Consider the following 27,594-nt stretch of genomic DNA (forward strand, 5'->3'; position numbering starts at 1 on the left):
TTGATGGAAGAAGGGGAGATCCTTTTGAACAGCCTAATGTAATAGAAAATCCTTATATATTGAACTCATCAAGTTGATAAAATTGATGTCCGTTCAAGAGGAAGAGCCAAGCAAGGGAACAACGGGTAGGAGGAATGGAGGTTTGGGATCGAGAAGGATTTGGTGTAGCTCATATTTTATAAGAAATGCTTACTTTGCTTGAAAAAGACGGTATTTGCTTAAAACTGAAATAAGACTGGATGTTAAAAAGTTAATTAAGACACCACAAATATTCGCATCTAAATTATGGGCGAAGATATGTGGATCGCATTCGGCTATAACCCTAACATAAACCTATTGTATTTGACCATGGGCTAAATGGTGTAGATCATGATCAAACGCATTCAGCTAGAACAATTTTAAGCACTCTTCAGCTACCATTATCCAACACATTCTTGTGTTGTGTCCAACAGGCAACAACCATATTTTGAAATTGAAAAAAAAATTAAAATTAATAGGGGTTTCTTTTGGAAAACAAGTTCGGTGACAAACACCTTCCCAAAAAAGGATAGAGATAGGGGATGGAGTCTTTGCAAATTGAGATACTGGTTTTTAGCAAGTAGATCCGATAAATAAGACAAATGTATAAATCTATCATCGTACCATGGAGAAATTCATAATAAACTAACAAAATTTGTGATACTACAATAATGGAACTTTGTGAAAGTCTCCAGCTAAATTGATTACGCTCCTACTTGCCACTGTATAGATGAACTACTGTGAAGACGAAGAATCCAGCCATCTGCATTCATGAAAAGAGAAAATGAGGTTAATCGGTTCAAAATTGTACATATGTAATACATCCTCACAAACAAAATTAAAGAAGAATCAGAGACCCAAAAAAACAAAGCCCCTTGAAAAAAAGGGTCAAGCAAAACTAGCATCAGAAAGACGTGAAAAAAATCCAATGTAAAGTAGAGGTGTAAATCAACAAGAATATTATGTACCATTGAGAAGCATGCTCCATAATACGGATATGCTGCTGTTATAAATCTTTCATATTCATCGTGTCTGAATGGTCGTACAGGAATCTGAAATCAAACCACAGCATTTGCGTGAACTCAGCATAACCAATTTATAAGATAAAAGACGTGTTGCCACGTTATTCAAGTACTATGGATAACAGTCGATGATTTATGATGAATATCGGAAGTATAATAATTTCATGTCATAAAATTAGCCAACATGGTGCAAGATTCCAATGCACAAAGTTCACAGGACATTGAATGATGACTTATGATCTTGCGGCTTTGAGGGCATCAAAAATGTTTCCAGTATTTCAACACAGTAATAAAAACACTAGTAATCTTGTATACCTGCTTTGAAAGAGACAAACTAGTATATCCAAGCCTCTGGTACTCAACTTTGAACTGGAAAACACCATATACATCTGGCACTTTAAAAGAAGCATGATAAAGACCCTGCAAAGGAAAAGTGATGATGGGAGAGTTAATACGGAAAAGATAGTCAACAATATAGCAAAATTATAAAGATAAGCACCTTCTTATCAGTTGACATTGTCTTTAGCACATAAGGGCTCATCATATAGAATTGCAGTTGAACATCATCCGCCACATATGGCTCCCAACTCGATCCAGACCACTCATAAATCTCAAGAGAGTATTCCTTTGCATATTCAAATTGCAACAGAAATTAGGTTGCATATATTAGAATTAAAAATATGGTAACAAAAAGTAAAATTAAAGGGGAACTAAAATTACCAGGTCATCAGTGATCCTGTACAATGAAGGTTCATCGGTCTGCCCAACCTTGTTGTGTCTTACATTCACAGCCTGTAAAATCAAGCATGTAGTCATGCTCCAAGACCTAAACAATACTCACTTACTCGGCCCCACATCCGGAATTCATAGTTCCAAATACTATTTCAGTATATCAGGCAAAGAAATACATCTTATTTGATCTAGCAGGAAAAAAATTACATCAAGAACATGAAATTTAGCAAAACAGCATACGAACCTTGAGATGACCTCTTTCATGGAAAATCCATTTGCTTAGTTCAGTTACAAACTCCTCATTACCAGCTTTGTCAAATCTGTCACAAAAGACTTGCTATCATAATACAACTTACAGAATGAACCATCCATTTCAAAAACATACTTTTGAGAAATTTAGAAGATGATATTAAACAGAAGGCTAGCATCAAAGCATACTCACTGCCTTTTTATGTATACAAAAAAGATAGACCCAGAGAGACACCAAGTATAAGTAGAAAATACTACGAGCTTATTAATAACATTGAGCAATAAACTAAATGATGAATATGTAAGCAACATGACGAAGCAGTGGAGGCTTCATTAAGAAACGCACTCTACTGCCAATTAATATTTCAAGAGTGGTGTCAACATATGACGTTAACACAAAAGCATTAAGATTCTTGCATCAAAGTGTTCCATCAAGCTTTCCTAAGATATGGTTCTCACAAAGAACCACACATATACGTGCCAGAATGTTGTAAATAAGGATGAGAGTCCTTAAGCATCACAAGCTTAGAACAAGCTATTTAGACCAGATTCCATCTGAGAATTCAATGTTTCTAATGAAGAAAAAATAGTTCCTCACAGATACCTTTCACTAAGTTTAGTACATGGAACTTTTTGCATAGACAACTGCCAGATTTTAGTTCCACTTCCAGGTTGCAACAAGTAAGCTCACAATGAGATCAGCTGAAACTAAAACAACGTAACTGCTATAACCAGAAAGCAGAAAAATGTACACATTCATGCGGCTTGGACATGTAAACATATTACGAGTTTTTGGTTCTCACATAACTGGCAGTTAAAAGAGCAATATATTAACTCCAAAAGAAACCTTTTACAAACTAGGCTAGAAAAGGAAGAACCGCTTCGCAAACACGAAAGGGAAGCTACATACTCAAGGTAGTTTTCTTAATGTTTTAGTTTTTTCATCAGAAGCTTCATTTAGAAGTTTAATTTGGATGTTGGAGATGTCAAAGATGAACTGAGAAACTATTCCAACCAATGATAGAGAAATAATGCTGTCTCCACATAACAGTTCTTAATTTTCAAAAAAGTCAGAAGCTCTCATTACCTAGTTAAGCTCCCAGCCTTCTCTGCTCCAGATCTCAAAAATCTGTAAACAAGACAAAATTTCAATAATTTCGAACAAAAAAAAAGAGAGTATATTTTCAAAAACACACGAGCTTACCGATCACTGAACATTTTCAATGAGCCTGAAATCATAATACGAGCGTTGTTTCTTGCCTACAGCAAATAGTAAATGACAAATTAAGTATCAAAGTCTACAACTTATTTTGGAACACTGTTTTGCAGTAGCAGGACTAAATGATTTAGTGATTCCGCTAGAAGTGCGGAAAAGCTTAGAGCAATGAAATACCTGCACGACTGAAACTAATGAAATTCTGGATCCAGTAAGTGTTGGGGCATTTGATAACTTGGACACAGGATTGGCAGAATAGGCAGATGGTGAGGCGGAAAGAACCGGCAACACCTAATAAAGTTGTGTAGACAACCCAAAAAGAAGATAAGGAAAGATCTTAACAGTGTAGTCAATGTTCTGTAGCATGATATAACCAATAAAGTATTACTTACGAGGTTGTTTAAAGGATTTAATGAATGACCAATGCCCTGAAAAAGTACTGGTGCCTGGTGCATATTCATGATAAAATACCATCATTCACTGTTTAAACTTCCAGGACATATTGTGAAAAGAAAGGTCATGCAATGCATATGCAATATAGACATGAACAATGAATCTGAAAAAAAGCATTAATGCAAGGAATTTACACAGGTCAAGACCTTGTTATTTTCAACTTGTTACTTATCAAAAGATATTTTCACCAAAAATAAATTTTAGATAAATTCAGCTCAGATATATCAATGGCAGATAAGTCCATATAAGTCCACTTTACCATTGAAATGTACATATAAACACTTTAGCACTGAAAGTTTACATGAGTTCATTAAACACTAAAAATATAGTTCAGTTTCAGATAAATTCATTTCAACACTAATAAGTTCATATACGTTCAGTAGACCACTTATAATATCAGATAAGCTTGATTCAGCACCACTCATATTCACTACTTATTGTCTCATATATTTACCAAAAGGAATAGTCAAGTCCGATCCTTGAATATAGAAGTTCAAATAAGTACTATTCAGTTCAAAACTAAGCACTGCTTATTCACGCACATATTCCAAAAGTAAGTTCAGATAAGTATAGTTCTTCAACTGGTAAGGTCAGAATAGTAAAATTTCTCAACTAGTAAGTTCAAAAAGATTTGGTACAGCACTAACCATTACTTGTTCTCTCATTTATTGTTGACTAAAATTCAGTATAATGTATATAGTTAGGGAAGTGCTAATAAGTTCAATAAATTTAGTAGTAAAATGGACCCTGAATATATAATTGCTCACGAGAAGAAACAGAAGTAAAATCCTCTAGAGACATACATCACCCACAAACAACTATATTAGATGCAATCAAGCAAAGTGCCTCCAGACACAATTTGTTGAGTCATCCCAAGTCCCACACCGGAAAATACGAATAAGTTGAGAAACATATAAGTGATCCAACTCTAAATTAGTATGAGACCTTTGGGGAAGGTGCTCAAAAAAAATGTGTGCAGGCTCTAGACAATAGCATACTAATGCGGATAATTCACGGTTGGTGGGCCCAACACAATTTACCACCTCTTTGAGGAATATCAAACATTTTCTACAGTTTGGCTAAGCATACAAAAGCAAAAAAAAAAACATATATCGAACTTGCCTCAATTTTCTTGCTTCCCAAAATGACACTTGATTCAATAAAGGCATCACTTGCAATTAGTGTATGATCACCTTCAAAGGTTGACACGGCATAGCTAGTATGATCTACAACCATTGCAGCAGGATCCTACACACCGACACAGACAACAAAATCAGGCAGGAACAGTAGCACAAACTTCCAGAAATACCAGCTCCCTTAATTCAATCAGATTAAAAAAAACCGTAAATGAGCAAGTACACTTCTACGAAGAAAATATCGAAGTGTATGATATGAATTATGATAGAACAAAAATACATTATTATCAAGGTTACTTTTATTCTAATAAGCTTTGCCCATCACTTCAACACTCATATTTTCATTATTTAGCAAGAAATAATAAATTAAGTTTGATTCAGTTCATCTCTAAGCTCTAAGCTGAGGAAAACATGATAAAATTTACTTCTATATAAATTACGCATGTTCATATCCTTTTCACATTTTTTCTTAATTCTTATAAATAAGAGCAAACCTGTCTCATCAAAACAAAATGTCTAAGTTCGAATAGGTATATTACAAGTTACAACATTCTCAAAGCCTTTCAAGGAATGGCTATTGTACCCAAAAAAAAATACGCACTCTAAGATATAACACAAATTACAGAAAGGCAGGTAGAAAAATGGGAATAATGAAAAAAATGACCGACATAATCACACATTCGTACATTTGACAGCGTACCACAGCTGCAGTTTCAGAAATATTGAAACTTTTTCATCCAAACAGAATGCAAGCAGAAAGAAGGAAATTCAGTAAGAAAAATATAGCTCACATCATCAAATTCAACACCACATTCAGTAGCAATCTCACGAATCAGATCAGACGAATTAACATCAAGCGCAAGAATCAAATCACGTCCAGAATCAACAAATTCCAACACAGTGGCTTGATTTACCGATCCTCCAAAACCTTCAATTCAGAAAAAAACATCAATCAAATTTCAAACAATTCACAGCTTATACCAAAATCTAAAAAAATTAAAAGATAAAACGAGACAGTACGATCTAGGAACGGAGCGAAGATGATGAGACCGTCATACAAAAACTGTCCGTAACGTTGCAATGCGATCTTAGGATCATCAGCGAGTTTGAAATCAAGGTGATAGCCACGAGAAATGAGGGAATTGAAGAAGATAGAGTGAGAAGACTTAATGGCAAAATCATCAAGTAGAACCAAGATTTGACGATTTGAAGGGTTTTCAGGTGAAAAGGAAAGAGTATGGGTTGTAATGAAGAGAAGTAAGCTCGCGATTGTAATGATCTTCGCCATTGTTGATGATGCAAGAAAAAAATGGAGGGTTTTAGGAGCCGTTCTTACTCCCGCAGACGGGTTTACTTATGTTTACTTTCACTCGACTTTGTTCGATCATTCGACGGGTTAGACTTGAATAATCTTCCCGATTTGTACATTTGGAGTTGTCCAATTTGTGTTTAATAATAATAATAATAATAATAATAATAATAATAATGAAAATTTCACACGGTAGCATTCAGTTTTCATGAAATGTCGTAGCACTTTTTTAAGAAAATTCTACATGATAGCATCCAATTTATGCACAAAGTAATTGTCGTGTCATTTTCCGTTAAGTTCTTGTTAAATTCCGTTAATTCATCATTTTGTTTTATTTTTCCACATGGTAGCATCCAGTTTTTGTTTAATTTACAATTTTAACGTTTAATTCACCAATTTAATGTTTAATTCACCGTTTAATTCATTAACGCCCATAAATGTTATAATAATTTTGTTTTCATTTAAATTGTTGGCATTATAAAGTTCAAAAGGTAAGTAGCTAAGCACTAATACTAATACGTATTTACTCCAAGCAAAATTAGAGATAATTCTAATAATAATAAAATGATGCACAAGTGGATACAACAGAAGGCTAAGGTTTTGTTAGAGGTTATGAACACTAGTTCCCCGTCGTCTCCATCAACACCAAATCCTACTTGTCATCTTTCTGTTTGTTAACGGCGTGATCATTAGTTTTTTGTAATATTGGTTTGTAATTTTTTTCATAAATTATAAAGAAAAAGATAAAGAAATAGGTAACTTTTTTGCAACAAATCTTTTTTAGCATAAAAATACTTGCTTTTATTATTAGAATTATCTCTAATTTTACTTGAAGTAATTCGTGGGTTAAAATCACCAAAAGGTTGAAGAAACCACTCGCCACAAACACGCCTGCTAGGCGTGTTGCTGCTGCCTCTTTGGTGGTGTTTTTTGGTGATCTTTTGTGCAAGGTTTGAAAAGATTTCTTGCTTGAGTATGTAGGGGAAAGTTTTCAGAATAGTGGGCAGTCTTTAGCTTTCTTAATTAAGAAGGATGAGAACTAATATAAGGGAATAAAATGAGTATATGCCGCCAGCTCAAAGAAAGAAGTAAGGAGGTGACTTTGCTTAGGCTTGAAGTTCTCCCTTATTTCATGCCACATAGTAGCTTAGGTGGATTGGTGTCACGTATTGACATGCTTGCTAGTATAGAAGGCTAATTAGAACATAAGAAGTTATTTTGAAGGCTTAAAACACTAGACATGAAGAATTAGAAATTAAAGGGTCGTAATTATGTAAATTATGCAATGTAGGCATAATTAAATTTTTTGATAATTTTTCCCATAATTACATTTTTTGTTATTTTTCCCATAATTTTGCTTACCTTAGCTAATATGGAAACAATGTTATTTATGACAACCTTTTTGCGGTACTACCTCACTACCTCGTGCAAATTTTTTGCCAAACCAAAAAGTCAACTTTTGCGTGTGACTTTGTTTTCTTCTTTTCTTTTATACAACATTTCATTACCTAAGGCCCAATGCCAACAAAGGGCTCCCACTTCGGCTCTCTTTAGGCAAAATTAGGGTGGTTAGATATATGCAACCTTGTGCTTATAAAAAGTAGAGCGCCATTTGATCATTCCTATTTGAGGACTAAAAAAGAATCTTGCTGGTAAGTTTTTTGAAACTTCAAGTTTAAGTCTGCAAATTAATCGAACTGATGGAAGTCAGTGATGGTGAGCCCATTCAATACATGAAGGAAAATGAATGTGGTTCTTCTTGATGAATCGATAACATCTGATAGTATCTACTGAGTTTTTTTGTGTTATGACGATAATTTGGTCTTGTTTTTTGCTTGTCTTCCATTTCATGAACTTTCTTGTTCACATATGCAGTATGGTAATAACTAATATCAGCTGTTATGAGCCCTGCACCCAAGGCAAATAGTTAACATAGTATATTGGCAGGCTAATCTTTGCTACTGCTTGCAGGTCTCTCCTTCCGCACAACTCAAGAAAGTTTACGAAACGCTTTTGAAAAGTTTGGCCAACTTGTGGAAGGTGACAAACTGACAAATATATACAAAAGTTCATTCATCATTTCTATGTGGAGCAGTTAGATTTTTTAAGGTATTCATTGCTTAGTTTTCTTGAAATTGCTTTAGTGAACCTGGTGATGTATAAGATTGCAAAGAGACCAAGGGGCTTTGCTTTCCTCCGTTATGAAACTGAAGAGGAGGCTAAGAAAGCCATTGAAGGAATGCATGGAAAGGTATGTGCTGTAATCATCTTTCAATGCTAACAGGTTGTTGACCTTAGCTTTATTTGTAAAACTTGTACGACTTTTGTTGCCTTCTTACCATAAAGTCAGATTGTTGTCCTTAGCTTTATTTGTCAAGTTGTTCAGCTGTTCTGTCTGAATAGAATGGTATCAGGGTTATAGGTTCTTAATTTCCTATTCAGCTATCAGTGAGAAATGAGAAAAAAGCCAGCTGCATGCTGCCAATCCAGTTAAATCATTGGAATTAAACTTTGAGCGCTGTAATATGGCTCTCTTGTGAACTTCTAATAAGTCTTATGTCGTCTTGCTAATTAGACAACTAGGTTCAATCTTTTTGTAATGTTTTCATTATATTTGTATATGCATCCGAAAAAGATCAAACCTTTTTTACAATTAAGTGCAAAAGAGCCTTACGACAACAATTCCAAAGCCTTTAATCCCAAAAGATTTGGTCAACTACATTCACCGAGAGATTAGTCCCGATTGTTGTCCACATGAATTCCCCTTCTCCGTTCAATTCAATTTTTTGTACCATCTCAACTTGTAATTCTTAATTTTTATATATTTTTTAGTCTTATTGACAGCTTTTTGTTGTCCTCTTTTTTGGTTCCATATTTAGTAGCGCTAGTCGAATGACCGTTCGTTTTAACTCGCCCTTAAGATATAGGGCTACACCTTAAACACATAATATCCCAATTGTTACTACGCACACTAAATATGTTGGGTCACTTCTAGGACTATTGCAAAAAGAAAAGAGCTTAGGGCCAAAGCCCGATAAAGGCCAGTTGTGACTGGAGAATTTTATATTCTTTGATGCTCTTATCTTGCACTGTATTAATATATTTTCTTGTAATACCCTTTGTCATTGTCTAGTGGAGTTGTTTTCTTGATACCTTGTCTTACGTGTTGAAGATTGAATTGTAACCCATTTGGAATTTGAACAAAGATGAAGAAAGAAGAAGAACAGGAAAATTGAATTGAAGAAATTGAAAAATCTACAAATACAGAGGAAAGAAATGATATACATATATATCAATGAAATACTACTGAATAGAAAATTAAAATTACCAAAACTAAGAACATGAATTTATATATTATTGTTATGAAGACTAATAGGGGTATATGTATTAACACCCCCCCTCAAACTAGGGATGGATGACATGCCTAGTTTGCTCATTAACTGGTAATGCTGATGAGAGGGCAAGATCTTTGTTAAAACGTCAGCCAACTGATTCTGAGTTGGTAAGTATGTCAGTTGAAGAAGTCCTTCTAGCACTTTATCTCTAGTGAAGTGACAATCGATGTCAATGTGCTTAGTACGTTCATGGAACACCGGGTTCTTGGCAATATGTATAGCACTTATATTGTCACAATGCAGTAGAACAGGCTTCAAAGAGGTGAGTTGAAGTTCTTCTAATAATCTAACTAACCAAGTAACTTCACTTGCAGCAGAGGCCATGGCTCTGTATTCAGCTTCACTTGACGATCTTGAAACAGTCCCTTGCTTCTTGGATTTCCAGCTTATGGGGGAGGAGCCCAATAATAATATGTATCCCGTGATTGATCTTCTACTATTTGGACATGAAGCCCAGTCTGAGTCAGAATAGGCTTGAAGTTTTAATTGAGCAGAACCTCTGATGATGATACCTTGGCTTGCTGTTGTATGTACATAATTCAAGGTGTGTTGTAAAGCAGAAGCATGTGGGATGCGAGGATTTTGCATAAATTGACTAAGATATTGAACAGTGAAAGCTAGATCAGGTCTGGTGTTGGTTAAAAAATTCAACTTACCAACCATGGTTCTATAATAACTAGGATCATCATAAAGTTCTCCCTGATCAGTAGTCAGTTTCAGATTATGTGGTAGAGGAGTAACAACATGTTTGAATGTTTGGTGTTTGGATTCTTTAAGAAGGTCTGTGGTGAACTTTGCTTGGGAAAGAAAAAGCCCTGCATCAATATAAGAAACTTCCAAACCAAGAAAATAATGCAAGATGCCTAAGTCTTTAATACTAAATGTATCATGAAGGTGTTGCTTGAGTTGAGAAATACAGTGAACATCATTACCAGTTAAAATGATATCATCAACATAAACAGCAACTATGGTAATAGTGTTGCCATCCTTCTTTATGAAGAGGCTATAGTCATTCTTTGATTGAACAAAATTCTGGGATTTTAAGGAAAGCATTAATTTGTGAAACCATTGCCTTGAGGCTTGTTTAAGACCATATAAAGACTTTTTAAGTAAACAAACCTGATTTAGAGGATTTGATAGACCATCTGGAACCTTCATATATATTTCCTCATGTAGATCACCATGGAGGAAAGCATTATTAACATCAAGTTGGAATATTTGCCATTTATGATGTACAGCAAGGGTTAGAAGGCTTCTTATAGTAGCCATTTTAACAACAGGGGAAAAAGTTTCATCGTAATCAATACCATACTTTTGATTATAACCTTTGGCTACCAACCTGGCTTTGTATCTTTCAATGGAGCCATCAGCATGAAATTTTATTTTGTAGACCCATTTATTCCCAATAGGTTTCTTATTTTTAGGAAGGTCAACTAATAGCCAAGTCTTATTTGCTGACAAGGCTTTTAATTCTTGCTGCATAGCAAGAACCCATTTAGGGTCTTGAGAGGCAACTTTATATGAGGTAGGTTCAGTAATAGAAGAAATATGAGTCATAAGACATGTGTGTGAGTTTGTGAAAGCATTACATGTCATCACAGAGCACCAACTGTTAGCAGCATAAGAAACATTGTTACAAATGTAATCTGAGAGATAAGTAGGAATTTTAGTCTGTCTGTGAGATTGTCTGAGCTGGAGTTGAGGTGTAATATGATCATGTTGAGTAGTGCTGTGTGAAGGATCAATAGTATGATATGGTGATATGTCAGGAGTTGGTTGTGAATTATTGTGCTTAGTAATAGTATGATTGTCTGGAAAAATTGGTGTTTGAAAAAGGTCATCCACAAGAATATCAGTAGGTGTAGATATAGGGAGGAAAAAGGGATAATGTGGCTTATTGTGTGTGGTGGCTGAGTACTGGTGATATGGATAATGTTTTTCATAAAAAAAAACATCTCTTGATATGATTATTGTGTGTGTGGTGAGGTTATATAGTTTGTAAGCCTTTTGATTGTTAGGATAACCAAGAAATATACAAGGATTTGCCCTTGTATCAAATTTTGTTTTATGAGGAGATGTATTTGAAGCATAGCAAAGACAACCGAAACATTTTAAGTGATCCAAGTTAGGAGGGATACCAAGCAGTTTTTGGTAGGGGGAGATGTTATTTAAACTTTGTAATGGCATTCTGTTAATTAGATAAGCAGCAGTTAAAACACATTCACCCCAAAATTTGATTGGAACATTAGACTGAAAATATAGTGCTCTAGCGGTTTCTAACAAATGCTTGTGTTTTCTTTCCACAACACCATTTTGTTGTGGAGTATGAGGGCAAGATTTATAGTTAAGAATGCCTTTATGATGATAAAATTCTTTGATTTTGCCTTCACATAACTCAGGAGCATTATCAGTCCTAACACTGTGAATGTTGCTGTGAAATTGATTAAAAACGTAAGAATGGAAATACTCAAAGATAATAGGAACTTGGGATCTGTTTTTCAATAGAAAAATCCAAGTAGTCCTTGTGAAGTCATCAACAATAGTAAGAAATGAATTACATTTGTTATAGGTAGGGTGTTTATAAGGTCCCCATACATCCATGTGTAGTAATTGAAATGCTTTATTAGTTTTGATTGAACTAGTGGGAAAGGGGAATCTAGTTTGTCTTGCTGATGGACAAATCTTACAAAGACATTTATTTATGCAATCAGAGACATTTAAAGAAGGAAAAATGTGTTTGATTACAGGAAATGGAGCATGACCAAGTCGGAGATGCCATAACTTGGTGTGTTCAGTGTCTGAAGTAGCGCAGCATATAGAAGTGGAAGAATCATTAGGAGATTGTTGAATTGATTCAGGAAATTTGGCAACAAGATGGTAGAGGCCTTGAACAAGATTACCAAGCAAGATTGGCCTGCTCAGAGAAGGGCCCTGAACAGAACAAAAATTGTTGGAAAAAATAAGAGAACAATGCATATCACTACAAAGCTTGGTAACAGAAATGAGATTGAAATGAAAATCAGGAACATGAAGAACATTATAAAGAATGAGGTCAGGTCCTAAAACAACAGTCCCTTTGTGAGCTATGTTTATAAGAGTGCCATTTGGGATGGTGATGTGATTAGTAGTGCTAGCAGGAACAATAGTGTAAGAAGTAAACAAAGAAAGATCACAACACATGTGGTTTGTAGCACCACTATCAATAATCCAAGTAGATTTAGTCATTGAAAGAAAACATGATTTACCAGCTAAAAGAGAGGTGTCATCTTCATTAGTAGCCTCCTTTGTCGAAGTATTGTGAGAGTCATGTTGAGCAAGAAGAGAAAGAATTTGGTTGTACTGGTCAACTGTGAGTTTGGGAGAAACAGTGCTATTGGTGATGCAGGTGTCATTTTGGACCATTGCAGCAATCTTCTTATTGTTCCAATTATTTCTTGTAAAATTAGGTGGGAACCCATGCAATTTGTAACAATTGTCTTTTGTATGTCCTTGTTTCTTACAGTAATTACAAAATAGGTTGGATCTTCTGGTAGTAGTGTTGGTAGTGCCAAAAGGAGGAGGTTTATAGGAAATATTAGGAGATGGGGAAACATGATGGGTATGATTATTGTAGAGTTTCTGTTTGTGAACAGCAGCAAGGCCTATATCTTCATCAATAGTAGAGGTTGGATGGGAGGCTAAATCAGAGTGTTTCTCTTCTTGCATGATTAATCGATAGGCAGATGAGATACTGGGAAGGGGTTGTTGCATGAGTATATTACCTCGAATAGTTTTATAGGCAGGGTTAAGTTTCATAAGGAAGAGGATTAATCTTTGTTCTTCGCGCATCTGGATTAACTTGTTGTTGATTCCACAAGTACAATTGGTACAATTACAGGTAGGTAGAGGATGTGAAGCATCGAATTCATCCCATAACATTTTAATCTTGGTGTAATAAGTAGAGATACAATCAGAACCTTGGTCAATTGCAAAAATTTGTTGAGTAAGAGAGTAGATCTGTGTTCTAGAAGTGATTCCAAATCGTTCTTCAAGATTTTGCCAAATTGCTTGTGCAGTTGGGAAATACAAAACGCTTCGAGCAATTTGGGGGTCAAGAACTTTCATAAACCAAGAAATGATTGTACTATTGATTCTTTCCCAGGATTTGAAAGTAGGATCTGTAGAATTAGGTTGGGGAATCTGACCATTAATGAAGGCAAGTTTATTCTTGGAAGAAAGGGTAATAGTAACGGAACGTTTCCAATCATTAAATCCAGTGCCATTGAAGGGGATCGGAACCAATAATAGCTGAGAATCACTCGGATGAAGATAATAAGGTGAAACAGGATCTTGAATAGGGTCAAGAATTTTGTTGCTGGAATTATTTAGGGTTGCAGACATGATGAATAATGAAAGAAGTCTCAAGAAGGAAAAAAAAAAAAAAACAGGATGAAGATAAAGAAAGGAAAATGGAGAAACGAAGAAGACGAAGAAGAGAAAAAAAAAATCAGTGAAGAATGATTACCAACGAGATTGAAGAAGAATGGAAGGCGTCTGATACCATGTTGAAGATTGAATTGTAACCCATTTGGAATTTGAACAAAGATGAAGAAAGAAGAAGAACAGGAAAATTGAATTGAAGAAATTGAAAAATCTACAAATACAGAGGAAAGAAATGATATACATATATATCAATGAAATACTACTGAATAGAAAATTAAAATTACCAAAACTAAGAACATGAATTTATATATTATTGTTATGAAGACTAATAGGGGTATATGTATTAACATTACGCAACAAATCTCTTTTTGCCTTATAGTGTCTCATTACTTGTCTTAACCCATGAATTGCTTTCATTGTAAGATCTCCCCACATAATCCAAATTGGTCTAACATCTATTCACCCATTCTGGTATTCTTTCCCATAACTTTATAGTAGGACTTATGAGTCTTGTTGGACATCTTATTTGGTCTTATAATTGGATATGAGTACTACTTATCCTGTCATTGGGCATCTTGTTTGTCCTCTAAATCTTGTTGAATAAATTAGTTAGTCAAGTTCTTTTTTTGTTGAATCTACAACGAAGCTTAGGGAAGATGGATATATTTTCTCAATTTCTTGCTTGCACATCTTGTACACATACTTGACTTTGATGTCTTTCATATCTGAGCAGCACATGACCAATTAGTTTTTTGATCAAATTTCCACTTTCAGTTTCTTGATGGCAGGGTAATATTTGTAGAAGTAGCTAAACCCATGTCTGGTATCCACAAGAGACAATAGACATCTTGAGAATAGAATGCTGAGACACTGCTGCCGGCTATGCAATTGCAGTTAGCACTTAGCACTTGGCACTAGCAGTGTGAATTTTGCTGACTGTTACCCACAGCTGAGGAATTCATTATGTACGTACTTTGAAGTACATTTTTGTTATCTTAACTTACCAAACTAATATATTGGGGGCAGAGTAGCAATTGCAATGATAGGAATACCCTGTTCTAAAAATAGAATTGGTTGTTTGTCGATTCCTCTACTGACAGAACCGGGGAATAGAGGAGAGGGGATGTGGAAGTATTTTTTTAGGAGGGTGCCATTTAGGATTTGATACAATGTTTATCAAGTGCGGCTAACAATTGGAGTTTATTATGGTATGGGAAATATAGGAACGGATAAAAGTTGGGGTTTGAAGGATTTCAAGCATTTTTTTTGTTTTCAAGTTAGCTATGGTAAGCAAAATTTCACTCATGTCCAAAATTATGCAATGTAGGCATAATTACATTTTTTGTTTTCAAGTTAGTTAAGGTAAGTAAGCACCTCAATGTACAATAATGTACACAATTATGACCCTTTAATTTTTAATTCTTTATGTCTAGTGTTTTAAGCCTTTAAAATAACTTCTTATGTTCTAATTAGTCTTCCATACTAGCAAGCAGTCAATACGTGACACCAATCCACCTAAGCTACTATGTGACATGAAATAAGGGAGAACTTCAAGCCTTAGCAAAGTCACCTCCTTACTTCTTTCTTTGAGCTGGCGGTATATACCCATTTTATTCCCTTAAATTAGTTCTCATCCTTCTTAATTAAGAAAGCTAAAGACTGCCCACTATTCTTGTATTAGTATTAGTGTTTGGCTACTTACCTTTTGAACTTTATAATGCCAACAATTTGAATGAAAACAAATTATTGCAATATTTATGGGCGTTAATGAATTAAACGGTGAATTAAATATTAAATTGGTGAATTAAATGTTAAAATTGTGAATTAAACAAAACTTGGATGCTACCATGTGGAAAAAACTTACAAAATGATGAATTAAACGGAATTTAACAAGAACTTAACGGAAAATACTACGGCAATTAGTTTGTGCATAAACTGAATGCTACCATGTGAAATTTTCTTTAAAAAGTGTTACCACTAGTATTTCATTAAAACTGAATGCTACCATGCAGAATTTCCCTAATAATAATGCTGTAGTTCATCAAAGATTTTATTTATTGTATATTTCTCTATACATATTGTCAAATATAGTCAAGTGAGATGTTGTCAACAAATTTTATTTGGCATATCCTTCTCTATGTAAAATGTAAAATATAGTCAGATGAGATCTTGTTAATTTGTTTTAATGCATATTTTTATAATATTAATTTCTTGGAATTTTATATCATATAAAATTAAAGATATCAAAAATAAAAATTGTGCAATTGCGTGACAAACAGAAACATACCAACTACTAAAACCAGAAGAAATACTATTTACATGTCTCTAAATTGGTTTACTCTGTTATCCGAACACTCTACTTAGTTGCATTCTATATTCTATATATTTTATAAGTCTCAAAACTAACTTGTGAATTGATATCCATTTTTGCTCAATGGCTCAACTCAATTTTTTTAAAAAAATCTATATAAAATAATATAGGTTGGTATATATATTTTCAAATAAAATAATAATATAATTATTAAAAAAAATAAAATCTAAAAAACTTTAACTCAAATTTCAAACACTTCCTTTGAAATTCAACTAAATACTTTTTCATTTAAATTTAAAATTGATTGACATTTAAAAAATTTAAAAAAGACAATAAGTCTTGTGTAAGACCTCACAATCATGTCTTGTATAAGACCTCAACAATCAACCTATTAAACTATTTATTAATCATTTTAAGAATTTTGTAAGTTATCACTTTAAGACTAAAAAATAATCACCTTCAAACTTTAAGCGATAATTTTAAAATTATAATTAATCACTTTAATATTGCAAATGATCATATTCATTAGTCACCACTCTAAAACTATAAAAAGTGATCCTTTAAGCTTTTAAGTGATTACTTAATGCTTTAATTAATCGCTCTAAGAACTTAAGTTGTAACACCCGAATTTCCTCCCGCCTTTTAAGGTTTTGTTTTCGTTTAAGGGGTTGAAAATTCCTGAATTTTCAACCCCTTAAACGAAATCAAAAATCGTAAACAACGGAAGGTAATTCGGGGCTTTTACATAAGTGATTATAATTATTTTATTTTTAAACTATAAAAGTTGATTGAGTCAGTCCAATAGAAATAATTTTATCGTAAAACCGTCTCATATGACAATTTTATGAAAAATAGATAACCTTAAGGATAAACAAGATGAAGGGATCTAAAGTTATTGGTTGCCCATCATTTGAAGTATATATTTTTCATTTAAGCGTTGAAATTACACCATGAGAGAATTTCTAAAATCCCCCCAAAAATTATTTTTATTATTTATTATTCGTATTTTGTTCGTTCTCCTATTGAGAATCAGGAAAAAAGTACTATTTTAAAATAAAATATTAAAAAAATCAATTTTTTTCCTGATTCTCTCTCTCATAATTTCTCTCATCGTTTTTTCCATTTTCTCTTTTCTTCACTTACCTCTCGCCTTCTCTCTCTATTTTCTTTGCTCCATTCATTTACTCTTGTTTTTTCTAGAATCTTATTAATCATTATCAGGTAATTTTTATTAATACCCATGATTAAAAATTGATATTTTTTTGGATCATAAATAAAAACTGTTAAACTTCTTAATCAATTGGATTGAATTTGTGGGTTTTGTCACGTAAAGTTGCGATCTTTGCTATCACAGAAGTTATATGCAAATTGTTTATGGATACTTTGTTTAATTGCTTGCTGGGTTGTTGTGGGATTTTGATTTCGCTGCTGGGTTTAGCTTATGGAGTATTCATGTTTCATTTAGGAATTGTTGAATTTTTTTATATTGATATTATTATGCAAGATTGTTAGTTTATATCTAGGCGGTATTTTTTTAATCATTTGATTATTTTTAGGTTATTTTTTTTGCAATATTAAAGTTGTTGAATTGTAATTTAGAAATGGTCATTTAATGATTATGCTTGTGTAAAAGTTTCTGGTAATTTGTTGTGTTCTTTACAGTTGTACAATCACTTGCTTGAGTAATTGTTTTAATGTAAAATTTATTTGTATTGATACACGAGTGAAAATATTGTTTAGTGTCATACAATTCAGCTGTTTTCTGTTGATAATAGGCACAATTATTGATATTGGTATCCTAATTGTTATAGCCGATAGGAGTATTATGTCTTTCAAGGGTATATGTGTTTGTCTTGCAAATTTTTAGGGTTGGAAATCATTGTTATCAAGGTTTATTTGGGTTGAAAGTTCATTTTTATCAAGGTTTTCTAGTGGTGGAAAGTTATTTATCTTTATAAAGGGTTATTGTTACACCATAGAGTAAAAACAAGGTTGTATCACATCGTATCGGCCGAGTTGTAAAGGTTTTCAAAATGAACAGCTGCATTTTGGCCCGTATCAATGGTTTCGACCGATATTTGGGCTCTATAAGAACTGCATTACTCCCGTTACCGCATCAGCGTTCCATTACTGCAATCGTGACCATTACCAATTTTTACATTATGATTTACACAATAGACTTTACCATCTAGGGGCATGAAGATTGTAGGATGAAGCTGTATGGGATGCCAAGTGGCTTTATTGTCTTCTGGTAAAGCTTTAATGTTTTACTTGCTGATGAACCTTTTGTAGTTGTGCTAGAATGATGCAAATAGATCTTGCAGACTGATTTAAGGTTGGAGCTGCATTTAAGAATGTTAAACTCGTTTGAGTCTTAATTAATGACGCTGCTGAATGGTTTGTTCTGATAGTGGGTATAATGTATTATGTATGGTTGTTTGGGTGTATATATCTTTGGCCATTCTTGCTGAAATTATTTTAAGTGTTGTGAATGTCAGTAATGTATATATATGGGATGAACATTTGGTTTTTGAAGGCAACTCTAGCTTGTGGATCCCTCATGTTTGGATGTGCTTTTGCAATTTTCATTGCATATAATACTTGTAGTGATATTTCATCCTTGTATTTTTTTCATGCTCAGAGAAGATGATTAATTTGTTTAAAGTGAAAGCAAAACAAAGAGAAACTGCTGAAAATGCTAATGGCAAGCCGCCTGTCAAGAAACAAACAGCTGGAGAGTTGCGTCTTCACAAAGGTATAATGTCTTGAAAAGCAATGAGTAACATTTGATGTGAATATACTTGATGTTGTTGTTGTGCCCTTGTGATCAAGGATAAGGCGTTATGCACCAAACATCGTGGCTCACTTGTTAAATGCCACTTCTGTTTGTGGCTCCTCATCATATTTAGCAAACATAGAATGAAAATTTTATACTTTTCTAGTGATGAGATGTGTATGTTGATGATAGTGGTGAGATGTGTATGTTAAGATGAATGAATAATGAATGTATATACCTTAAAGGATTTCATTCGTAATGAAGATAAAAACTCGGCCTTGAAATTACAGATTTTGAAGAGAAAATGAGAGAAAATTTATTTTATGATTGGTCATGTGCAATGAAGATTAAAAAATGCAGCAATTCAAAGAGCGAAGGTAGGAACTTTGAAAAGCTTGCAAGAGAAAGGGGTAGGATGAAAGTAACCTAAATGAAGTGGAAAATAACTTGAAAACTTGGGATTTGTAAGAGCATATAACAATAGATAAGATTAAATGGAAGAGAACATATGTAGATCATCTTACAATTGATATTCTTAGTTGTAGATTCCTGACATTTTGTTGGCCCTAGGCAAAATAATAGATATGAGCCCTCTTTATAGATGATCGATTCTGATCTTTAATAAGTACTTGAAAAATTAAGAGACGAATCCTTTTATATTGAAATAAATTATTTTTTTAAGATCCATCTTCTTACTCCTCTCTCAAACATGGCTTCTTCCTTAAATTGTCTACTGTAGACTCACGGATTACACTGAAATTAGGTCTCTATGTATGCTGGGCCCTGGGCGGCGGCACTCACTTCTTACCCCCAGGAACGGCCCTAGTTTTAGATTAGTATTAGACTTTTATGGATGGATAAGTCATTATTAGCGATGATTTTCTACGTTGCTTTGTTTTAGTTGATGTAGTTGACCTCATATTGTTGGGATTAAGGCTTTGACATCGTTGCTGACTTTTGTGTCATTGTTGTGACAAATTAGTATATGGCTCTAGACTCAATTTTATCTTATTTCATTCATTTGATATTGAAGTGTGGGATTGAGGGTTTGTTTCTCTGATTGCCAGTGAGGTAGGGTGGGGAGGTGGTCTTTTTCCTCAATGACAAGATCAACTCGAGGCTCCTTTATTTTTTTATTTTTTGTATGACGCTGATCCTACTGTACTTGGAAGAGTTTCCTAGTACCTTTACCACTTCACAATTAGCGTTTCTAAACTTGGAAGTTACCCGTTGTGATTTTTTATTTGTGAGGCATTTGTTTACATAAATCTTTTTTGGGCTGCAAATCACTGTGATATCTTAAGGCCTCTTTTGATTTTATGATTTTTCCTTTCTAGATATCACTGAGCTGAACTTGCCAAAGTCGTGCACCATATCCTTTCCCAATGGAAAAGACGATCTGATGAACTTTGAAGTTACCATTTGCCCTGATGAAGGATATTATGTGTAAGTGTCTCTTTTTCATTCTCGTTCTCCTATATCTTGTCATATGATCCTTTAGCTTCTACGTTTCTTATGTACACATCGTTTCTTTTTAGTTTCTTGACATATTAGCATACTGAATTACTGATGTTAATCGGGTTTTTAAATACAGAGGTGGCACATTTGTGTTCACTTTCCAAGTTCCATCTGTATACCCACACGAGCCGCCTAAGGTCAAGTGCAAGACGAAGGTAAAGAGAGTGCATGAAAAACTTCCACATGGTGCATACATTAGTCGATTCTCACTCTACGTTTTCATTTGACAGGTATACCATCCTAACATCGACCTAGAAGGTAATGTCTGCCTTAACATTCTAAGAGAAGACTGGAAACCTGTTTTGAGCATTAACACCATCATCTACGGGTTGTTTCACCTCTTCACGGTACTAACACGTTTCATTATTTGGAATGTCATTTAAAATTCTTTGTGGGTTGCATTAGATTGAGATTTTTGTGCGTATGCAGCAACCAAATCACGAAGACCCTTTAAACCATGATGCTGCCGCTGTGTTGAGGGATAATCCAAAAATGTTCGAGTCTAATGTTAGAAGAGCTATGGCCGGGGGTTATGTGGGGCAAACGCACTTCACTCGGTGCATCTCTTGAGTGTTCCGAGGAAATGAATGTGAATGCAAAATGTGCGCTTGGCTTCGTGATTAATGATTGCTAAATCCAATCTCTGTACTGATTCCTTTGGGAGTGTATTTGGTATGCTTGTTATACTCTGTTTCAACGAGAAATTAGCCGCTTGGCTTGAATTTCCATGGTTTCTTCTGATGCCTAAACATTGGTCAACTGTAAGTTATGCAAACATTTGTAGTTTTTGTTTTTCCTCTGTTAATATATCTACCAAGAAGGAGAGGACAAATCTCGTTTTGTGAGGACATTAAACATGTCGATTGTGCAATCTTTTACGATTAGTGATATCCGCTTTTAACCTTATTTCTGTTTGAGCAAGTACACTACAAATGGGGTTTTGCATTGTAGTCGATTGCATTATTCGTCAGTCTGGTTATTGATGAGCGACTTTCAGGTTGTCGGTTCTTTGCCTGTTTATAGATGAGCGAGTTTAGAAGTGCCCGATTTTAGAAATGGCCTCTTTAAGGAGAATTGAGATGCATGATCTTGGATCATTGTTCCCTTAATTCATCCCTCTTGCGAATTATAAATTGATTTTAACGACTTTTGGAAGCCCGTAGTTGAGTTTAACACCACTCTTGAAAGCCCTAGATTGTGGTACAATATGAAGTGACGGAAATGAACATCCGTACTATTTTAGGGAGCGGCCAATGCTGCAAAATGGCACTAAATTTCGAGAACTCAAAGGCAAGTCTTCAATCAAGTATTTGGGTTCATGATTATAAGGGCACTCTCAAATCAAAGATTAAAATTACATAATGTAAGAATTGACGAGATGTTTTAAATATCGAGGTTTCCACTAGAGGTATCCCTTGTTCCGTTGTGAAGAAGCAAACTGAAGACTAAGCTGCGCAAACATTGCCCTAAGATGGTCTTGGATGGTAAACAATCTGGAAAGGAATCGACTGTCTCGGCCCCTTGGGCCTGTCCTCCACACAAGGAAACGTTGAACTTGAGATACAAAATGACGAAACAAATCCTAGGTTTATCCGTTTATGCATAACACCCTTATGTAAGGACACTCGAGAGTCGAGTCCTCTTGTACAGAAAACCAACTACTTTAACCGAAACAAAATGGCGAGACGGCACATTTACACTCACCCCTCTAAGATCTATGCACAATGATCACAAATGAAACTATTGACTAACAACTCTAAAAATCTCAGATTTCTTTTATTGTCAGTCATCTTCTTCAAAAAACCCAGATCTTGTTCTTTTTGAGTCCCAAGGTGGAAGACATCCACTATAGTGTGAATGTAAAAAGAAGGAAGAAACTGATTCTTCTTTCTGAGACATTGAGAAGGACGAAAAACAGCTGAAAGGTCGTAGGTGCTTCTTTTCACTTTCATATACTTCAATGTGGGGGTCCGGGATAGTCGAGGCTTTGAGACTTTCCGGAAGTATGCAGTTGCAGTGTGAACCTGTCAATTTATAATGAGCGTAAGAGTGACAAACGAGATCGTTGCAAACGAAAGATCAAGGATATTACAATGACCGAATAGATAACATGCGTGATAAGCTTGTTATCAACAAAATTTATATGGGTCTGTTTGGCAAATGACTAATGGCTAATGGCTAATAGCTGTTAGCTGAAGTTGTTGGCTAGTTTGACTAAAATAACTGTTATGAAGATGTTAAGTAAAAATTATTAGTTGTTTGTTGGTTGTTGACCATCAAAAAGTCAATAAACAGCTACTCATTAAGACACAATTGTTTTTTGGCACACACTTTTTATGGTTTTTTGACCGACCAAAAAGCCAAAAGCAAACCAAAACATCATTTTATCAAACACACGGTCACACCCTATATATCATTGTAAAAGGACAAGGGATTTGTGATTAACTTATACAGAACATCCATTTTTCTAATGTATAGAAATTTTTTGATTTAATTGCTTTAGTGAGAATGCCCATTTCCATTCTTGCGATTCTCCAAACCGATCCATGTGAATTCTTATTAAATTTTACAACGGAATAAAGATATGCAGGGTCATATTTAGTGTATTTGTGATCAAGGAATTGTAAAAAATGAAATTTTAAGCTCAGAATCTTCATACCTATCCTTGCAAGTCGATTAACCCATTTAGGGATCCTCTTTCCTGTTAACTTGTACGAAATATCATCACAGAAATGGTTGCAGTTCTTGACTATCAAGTGATAGGTATCACCATAGTAGTTTCTAGATTGTTGCTCCATGAACTCTCTAACTTCACTAGGCTCGAGAGACGTTGTTCCCATGAATATAGCTTTCCTAAACTTAAAACCAGGGCATTGCCGGGGTTCAACCTCAAACACACCACTTGTAGGAAAGTCATGAGCACCAAAAGCATATTCCGCACCATATACTGTCAAAAAAGAGGAAACACATTTCAGCACCTAGACGATGTTGCAATTCATAATTTGACGACTAGGAATCATAAGCATCGGCAAACAGTTCTGTATTATATATATGCTAAAGATTTGTGGAAGGCCCAAATCAATCAAGCGTTTAAGAGAACTAGTAGTTCAATTTGTTTTAACATGGTTGGTGATGAATCGTCCTGTACCAACTACAACTGGTTTTTTAAGTGCACCACATTCCTATTTGAGAAATTTCAGATAAAGTGCATCAGTTTCTTGTATGGGCACTATGGAGCGACAATGTTACCCGTGTTCGTGTTCACACTACATGCCCAAATAGGGGGAGACGAGAGTACATAACATACTATCTTTTTTTTTTCATATGGGCTTGGTGTGCCCTTTTTATGCTTGGGGAAGAGGGGGGGGGGGGGGGGGGTGTTACAGGGGGGGGGAGGGGGAGTTTAAGGTCGAAATCCCGTCACCTACACGTAGCAAGCTTAGTATCCAAGTCCTCCTGTTCACTAGTTTTATCAAAAGGATAATCAAAACATTGGGGCGGTAGGGGACTTTAAGGTCACAAAGTCGAAATCTCGTCACCTACACCTAGCAAGCTTAGTACCCAATTCCTAGTCTTCATCAAAAGGATGATCAAAACATTACTACTCCCTCCATTCCTTAATGGAGTTCCCGTAAGAAAAGTTTAAAGGAATTAAGAAAAAAAAAATCTTTTAGATAGTGGAGATATTATTTTATTGAATAATAAATTTGAAGGAGGAAAAGTGGGAACCACAAATATTAAAAAAGTATTAAAAGAAAGTTAGTGGAAAAAATATAGGGACTACAACTAATTAAAAAATGTTTTTATAAAGTTAATGGAAAACATGTGGGAACCATAAGGAATATATAAATGATAAAATAGAGTTAGTGGAAGATATGTGAGGACCATAATCATTATTAAAATATTAAAATGAGGATAGGTAAGGTTATTTTTGTTCAAAATTTGTGATATAAATAAAAAGATTTTTTATGGGAACAACAATTGAAATACCCTAAAATAGAAAATGAGAACTTCTTTAAGAAACGGAGGGAGTATAAGATAAGTTACTTTTAAGGTCACAAAGTTGAAATCCCCTCACCTACATCTAGCAAGCTTAGCACCTAACTCCTGGTCAATAGTTTCATCAAAGGGATAATCAAAATCTTCCTGCTAACAAATTATATTGAAATCTATGTTACTCAGACTCTTCTATTTACTTTACGTATCCTACTCGATCCTTGATGCTCGGACATTGGTATGACACTTAGACACTTCATTTTAGGCGTAAAATTGTATATTTAGACATAATATCCAACACTTGGACACGTACCGATATCCAACATTAGTGCTTGAGTCCAAGTAACATAGATTGAGATAGTAGGAGAAAAGGCGCTACTCCAAAGAGGGATGAGATTAAGAAAAGAAATATATTTACTGGTCACAGACTCACAGGTAAGACTATGTATGCTTAAATCCACTGATATTTTTCATGAAATAACATCTATGAACCTGCTCCTATAAAACAATACTATCTTTTTTTCACATGGGCTTGATGTGACCTTTTTATGCTTATGAATCAGTTTTAGGGAAGAGGGGGTAGGGGACTTTAAGGTCATAAAGTCAAAATCCCGTCACCTACACCCAACAAGCTTAGTACACAACAAGACCCACATTAGTGGAGAGTTGGAAGCACATAAATCCAATAAGGTTCCATCCTAAAACCAATTTTTATTAGGACTAGTTCATCAAGTATACATATTAATCAAACTCTCTCTAATTCTTCGATGAGGGATTACATGTGGATGTGGGTTATTTTCTAATAAAATCCACTTATACTTTTTGTGAAATAACATCTATTAGCAATGCTCCTATAAACATTAAGATTCCATAAAAGGAATTTTAAATTAAGTTTCACTTGAGAAGATAAGCTCACTTTCAACACCGGTGTGATAGATACCAAGTCCTGCCCAGTACATGTAGCCATTGGCAGGGGTTAAGTCGTAGACATTTAGGTAGACCGGAACAAATCCTGGGCTGCTATCCGCAGATTTCACTTTGGGGAACATACAAAAGCGAGACGTAAATTTGCCTCTATAACGACCAGGCTTACTACTGCACAGTGCATTTTTGGAATCCCGTTTCATGTTTTCCGTGAGGAAGGATCCTATGAAACGAGAAATTCCTTGATGTGTAGGTCCAACCTGGAATATCGAAACCATCAAAGCAGCACAATCAGAACACTCATAAAACACACTAAATAACACAATCATACTGAAATTAACTGTCTTTAACATTCTTTACATCAACAATATATATAACAATCAGAAACAAAGCGCAATCAAGTCGTATGAATCATCAATACTTTTTAAATAGGCTTATCTTGAACCTTGGCCCCATATTATAAGGAGTCATCTCCAGTCATACAAGAACAGTTTGCAGCTGCAGCCTGCAGGTGAGTGGTGAAATGAATGACTTCTTTTCCTTTAAAAATATGCACCATTCCTTATGTCAATCCAATACCCATCACCTAAGCTCAACTTGCTACTAAATCTAGAAATAACTTATGTTTTATTTCATTGCTAATTCCAGAATCAGCTTCACTACATATACTCTTTTGTCCTTCGAATTTGCTACATCGTGAGAACTACTATGTAGCAAAATTCAAAGGGACGGAGTTCTTAATTTTGACCAATCCATTTATCAAATGCCACAAAATTTTCTAACGCTTACTAATCATGGAAGTGTTGGAAAATACTTCACATGTGAGAAATATTCCACATCGCTAAAATATTGGGATGTGTATTTGCATATAATGCTTGGTGAATAATGCTCTCCTATTGAGAAAGAATGAACTTCATCAAATGTGTACACAAGTCAACGGTCATCACTCGTGGGTTTGTAGGCCCAAGCCCCGGCGCCCGGTGGGTGTGGGCTCATGGGTGATCATGTGACAAATTGTCAGGGCGCCTAACAGGAAGCTGTTCATCAGTCAATCATATTACCAAAACAAGACGACCAAACTGCTTTTGTTGACTCATTTAGATACAAATAGCTTGATTTTTTGATAACAGAGCTACCAAAAGAAATGTATAGCATTAAGATTTAGCTTTGTAAATAAAGCACATAAATTTAGAGATTTAAAGATTCAATAATGTAGAAATAATAATAAAAACAATGAAAACACAGAAAATTTGCACCCTCTTCTCAAGAAAAAATTCTTGATTTTCCAGGGAAACATATGAATTTAAGCACATTTCTATTCTGCATCATCCTCTGTCCTTTTTTCATGGGATAATGCTACAACTTATATAGGAAGATTAATTCAAATAACCAGCAGATCCCAGAGAGAAAATAGTAAATAATTGGGAAAATAAATCAGATCTTAGAAATGTAATGCAGCTCAACAAGAACACAGCATTTGGCAAACAGATTTGCATCAAATAATGAAATGAACAATCCCAGGAAAAGATTCAATCTTGGAGAAAAAAACAACACATTCTAAAAATCAAAATGAACCCATTTCCATTTTTAAATTGATATAGCTGAAATATCAACAAAATGTACATAAAAATCCAAATTTCAAAAGAACCCTTTTAAAGAGAAAAATAAAGAGACCCAAAAAATAATCACCTTCGAATCAAGGAAGAACCACCATCAAAGTTGTAGAGAAATGGGTGACCTAGTACATACTCACCATTTTTGTAATTATTTTGGTCAATAAACCCCAAATTTTCTCCCTTCCCCTTCTTTATTTTGGGATTCTAAAGCTTAATTAAAAGCACCTGATAGTGGAGTTCCTGTAAATGAAACCCACATATTTCTGACAAAAATGACTTGGAAATATGAAGGCTGTTTTTAGCTACTGCCCAAGATTCATTCTTTATTACTCTTTTTTTTCTCACATCTACTTTTGTATAATTTTAAAAATAAATCTTAAATCTTAATATCTTTAAATATATGAAATAAAAAATTATAAAAATTATATAATAAAAAAATATATATTAAAATGAATATAATAAGATCTCACATGTATTTTATTCTAAATATGTCTCATAAAT

At 34.4% G+C, this 27,594-nt stretch overlaps 3 protein-coding genes across 4 annotated transcripts; 1 reads left to right on the plus strand and 2 right to left on the minus strand.

Annotated features, from left to right (window-relative positions):
* Positions 1-563: 563 nt before the first annotated feature.
* Positions 564-6,248, minus strand: LOC130828584 (dolichyl-diphosphooligosaccharide--protein glycosyltransferase 48 kDa subunit-like). The gene is made up of 13 exons (XM_057694551.1): positions 5,847-6,248; positions 5,618-5,754; positions 4,813-4,938; positions 3,630-3,683; positions 3,415-3,528; positions 3,226-3,281; positions 3,109-3,150; positions 2,017-2,092; positions 1,761-1,832; positions 1,540-1,665; positions 1,356-1,460; positions 987-1,070; positions 564-781 (listed from the first exon to the last, which is right to left on the minus strand). The coding sequence occupies exons 1-13, from the start codon at positions 6,112-6,114 to the stop codon at positions 731-733; spliced, it is 1,311 nt and encodes a 436-aa protein (XP_057550534.1). The 5' UTR covers positions 6,115-6,248; the 3' UTR covers positions 564-730.
* Positions 6,249-17,292: 11,044 nt separating this feature from the next.
* On the plus strand, positions 17,293-21,412 carry LOC130828596 (NEDD8-conjugating enzyme Ubc12). Of its 2 annotated transcripts, none has more exons than XM_057694562.1 (6): positions 17,293-17,484; positions 18,905-19,018; positions 20,377-20,485; positions 20,634-20,712; positions 20,788-20,904; positions 20,987-21,412. In XM_057694562.1, exons 2-6 carry the CDS (start codon positions 18,910-18,912, stop codon positions 21,125-21,127), a joined length of 555 nt encoding a protein of 184 aa, XP_057550545.1. In that variant the 5' UTR covers positions 17,293-17,484; positions 18,905-18,909; the 3' UTR covers positions 21,128-21,412. The 2 variants fall into 2 exon arrangements, with proteins under 2 accessions (XP_057550545.1, XP_057550549.1); XM_057694566.1 differs by having other exon boundaries at positions 17,336-17,484; positions 18,910-19,018.
* A 142-nt stretch (positions 21,413-21,554) lies between these two features.
* Positions 21,555-27,430, minus strand: LOC130828590 (deSI-like protein At4g17486). Its single transcript, XM_057694557.1, has 4 exons — positions 27,167-27,430; positions 25,470-25,737; positions 23,217-23,504; positions 21,555-22,581 (listed from the first exon to the last, which is right to left on the minus strand). The coding sequence occupies exons 2-4, from the start codon at positions 25,678-25,680 to the stop codon at positions 22,340-22,342; spliced, it is 741 nt and encodes a 246-aa protein (XP_057550540.1). The 5' UTR covers positions 25,681-25,737; positions 27,167-27,430; the 3' UTR covers positions 21,555-22,339.
* Between the last annotated feature and the right edge of the window lie 164 nt (positions 27,431-27,594).

Source organism: Amaranthus tricolor, chromosome 1, assembly GCF_026212465.1.
Source record: "Amaranthus tricolor cultivar Red isolate AtriRed21 chromosome 1, ASM2621246v1, whole genome shotgun sequence".
Classification (NCBI taxonomy): Eukaryota; Viridiplantae; Streptophyta; class Magnoliopsida; order Caryophyllales; family Amaranthaceae; genus Amaranthus; species Amaranthus tricolor.

Excerpts from the sequence above, each read along its gene's own strand:
- LOC130828590 (XM_057694557.1), bottom strand. The coding sequence starts at position 25,680 with ATGAAACGGGATTCCAAAAATGCACTGTGCAGTAGTAAGCCTGGTCGT. Across the intron at positions 23,505-25,469 it reads CTATCACACCGGTGTTGAAA|TATATGGTGCGGAATATGCT; the intron begins GTGAGCTTATCT and ends CTTTTTTGACAG. Across the intron at positions 22,582-23,216 it reads TAATCGACTTGCAAGGATAG|GTTCACACTGCAACTGCATA; the intron begins GTATGAAGATTC and ends ATAAATTGACAG.
- LOC130828596 (XM_057694562.1), top strand. The coding sequence starts at position 18,910 with ATGATTAATTTGTTTAAAGTGAAAGCAAAACAAAGAGAAACTGCTGAA. Across the intron at positions 19,019-20,376 it reads AGAGTTGCGTCTTCACAAAG|ATATCACTGAGCTGAACTTG; the intron begins GTATAATGTCTT and ends TTTCCTTTCTAG. Across the intron at positions 20,713-20,787 it reads AGGTCAAGTGCAAGACGAAG|GTATACCATCCTAACATCGA; the intron begins GTAAAGAGAGTG and ends TTCATTTGACAG.
- LOC130828584 (XM_057694551.1), bottom strand. The coding sequence starts at position 6,114 with ATGGCGAAGATCATTACAATCGCGAGCTTACTTCTCTTCATTACAACC. Across the intron at positions 1,833-2,016 it reads ATGAAAGAGGTCATCTCAAG|GCTGTGAATGTAAGACACAA; the intron begins GTTCGTATGCTG and ends TTGATTTTACAG. Across the intron at positions 1,461-1,539 it reads CAATGTCAACTGATAAGAAG|GGTCTTTATCATGCTTCTTT; the intron begins GTGCTTATCTTT and ends TTTCCTTTGCAG.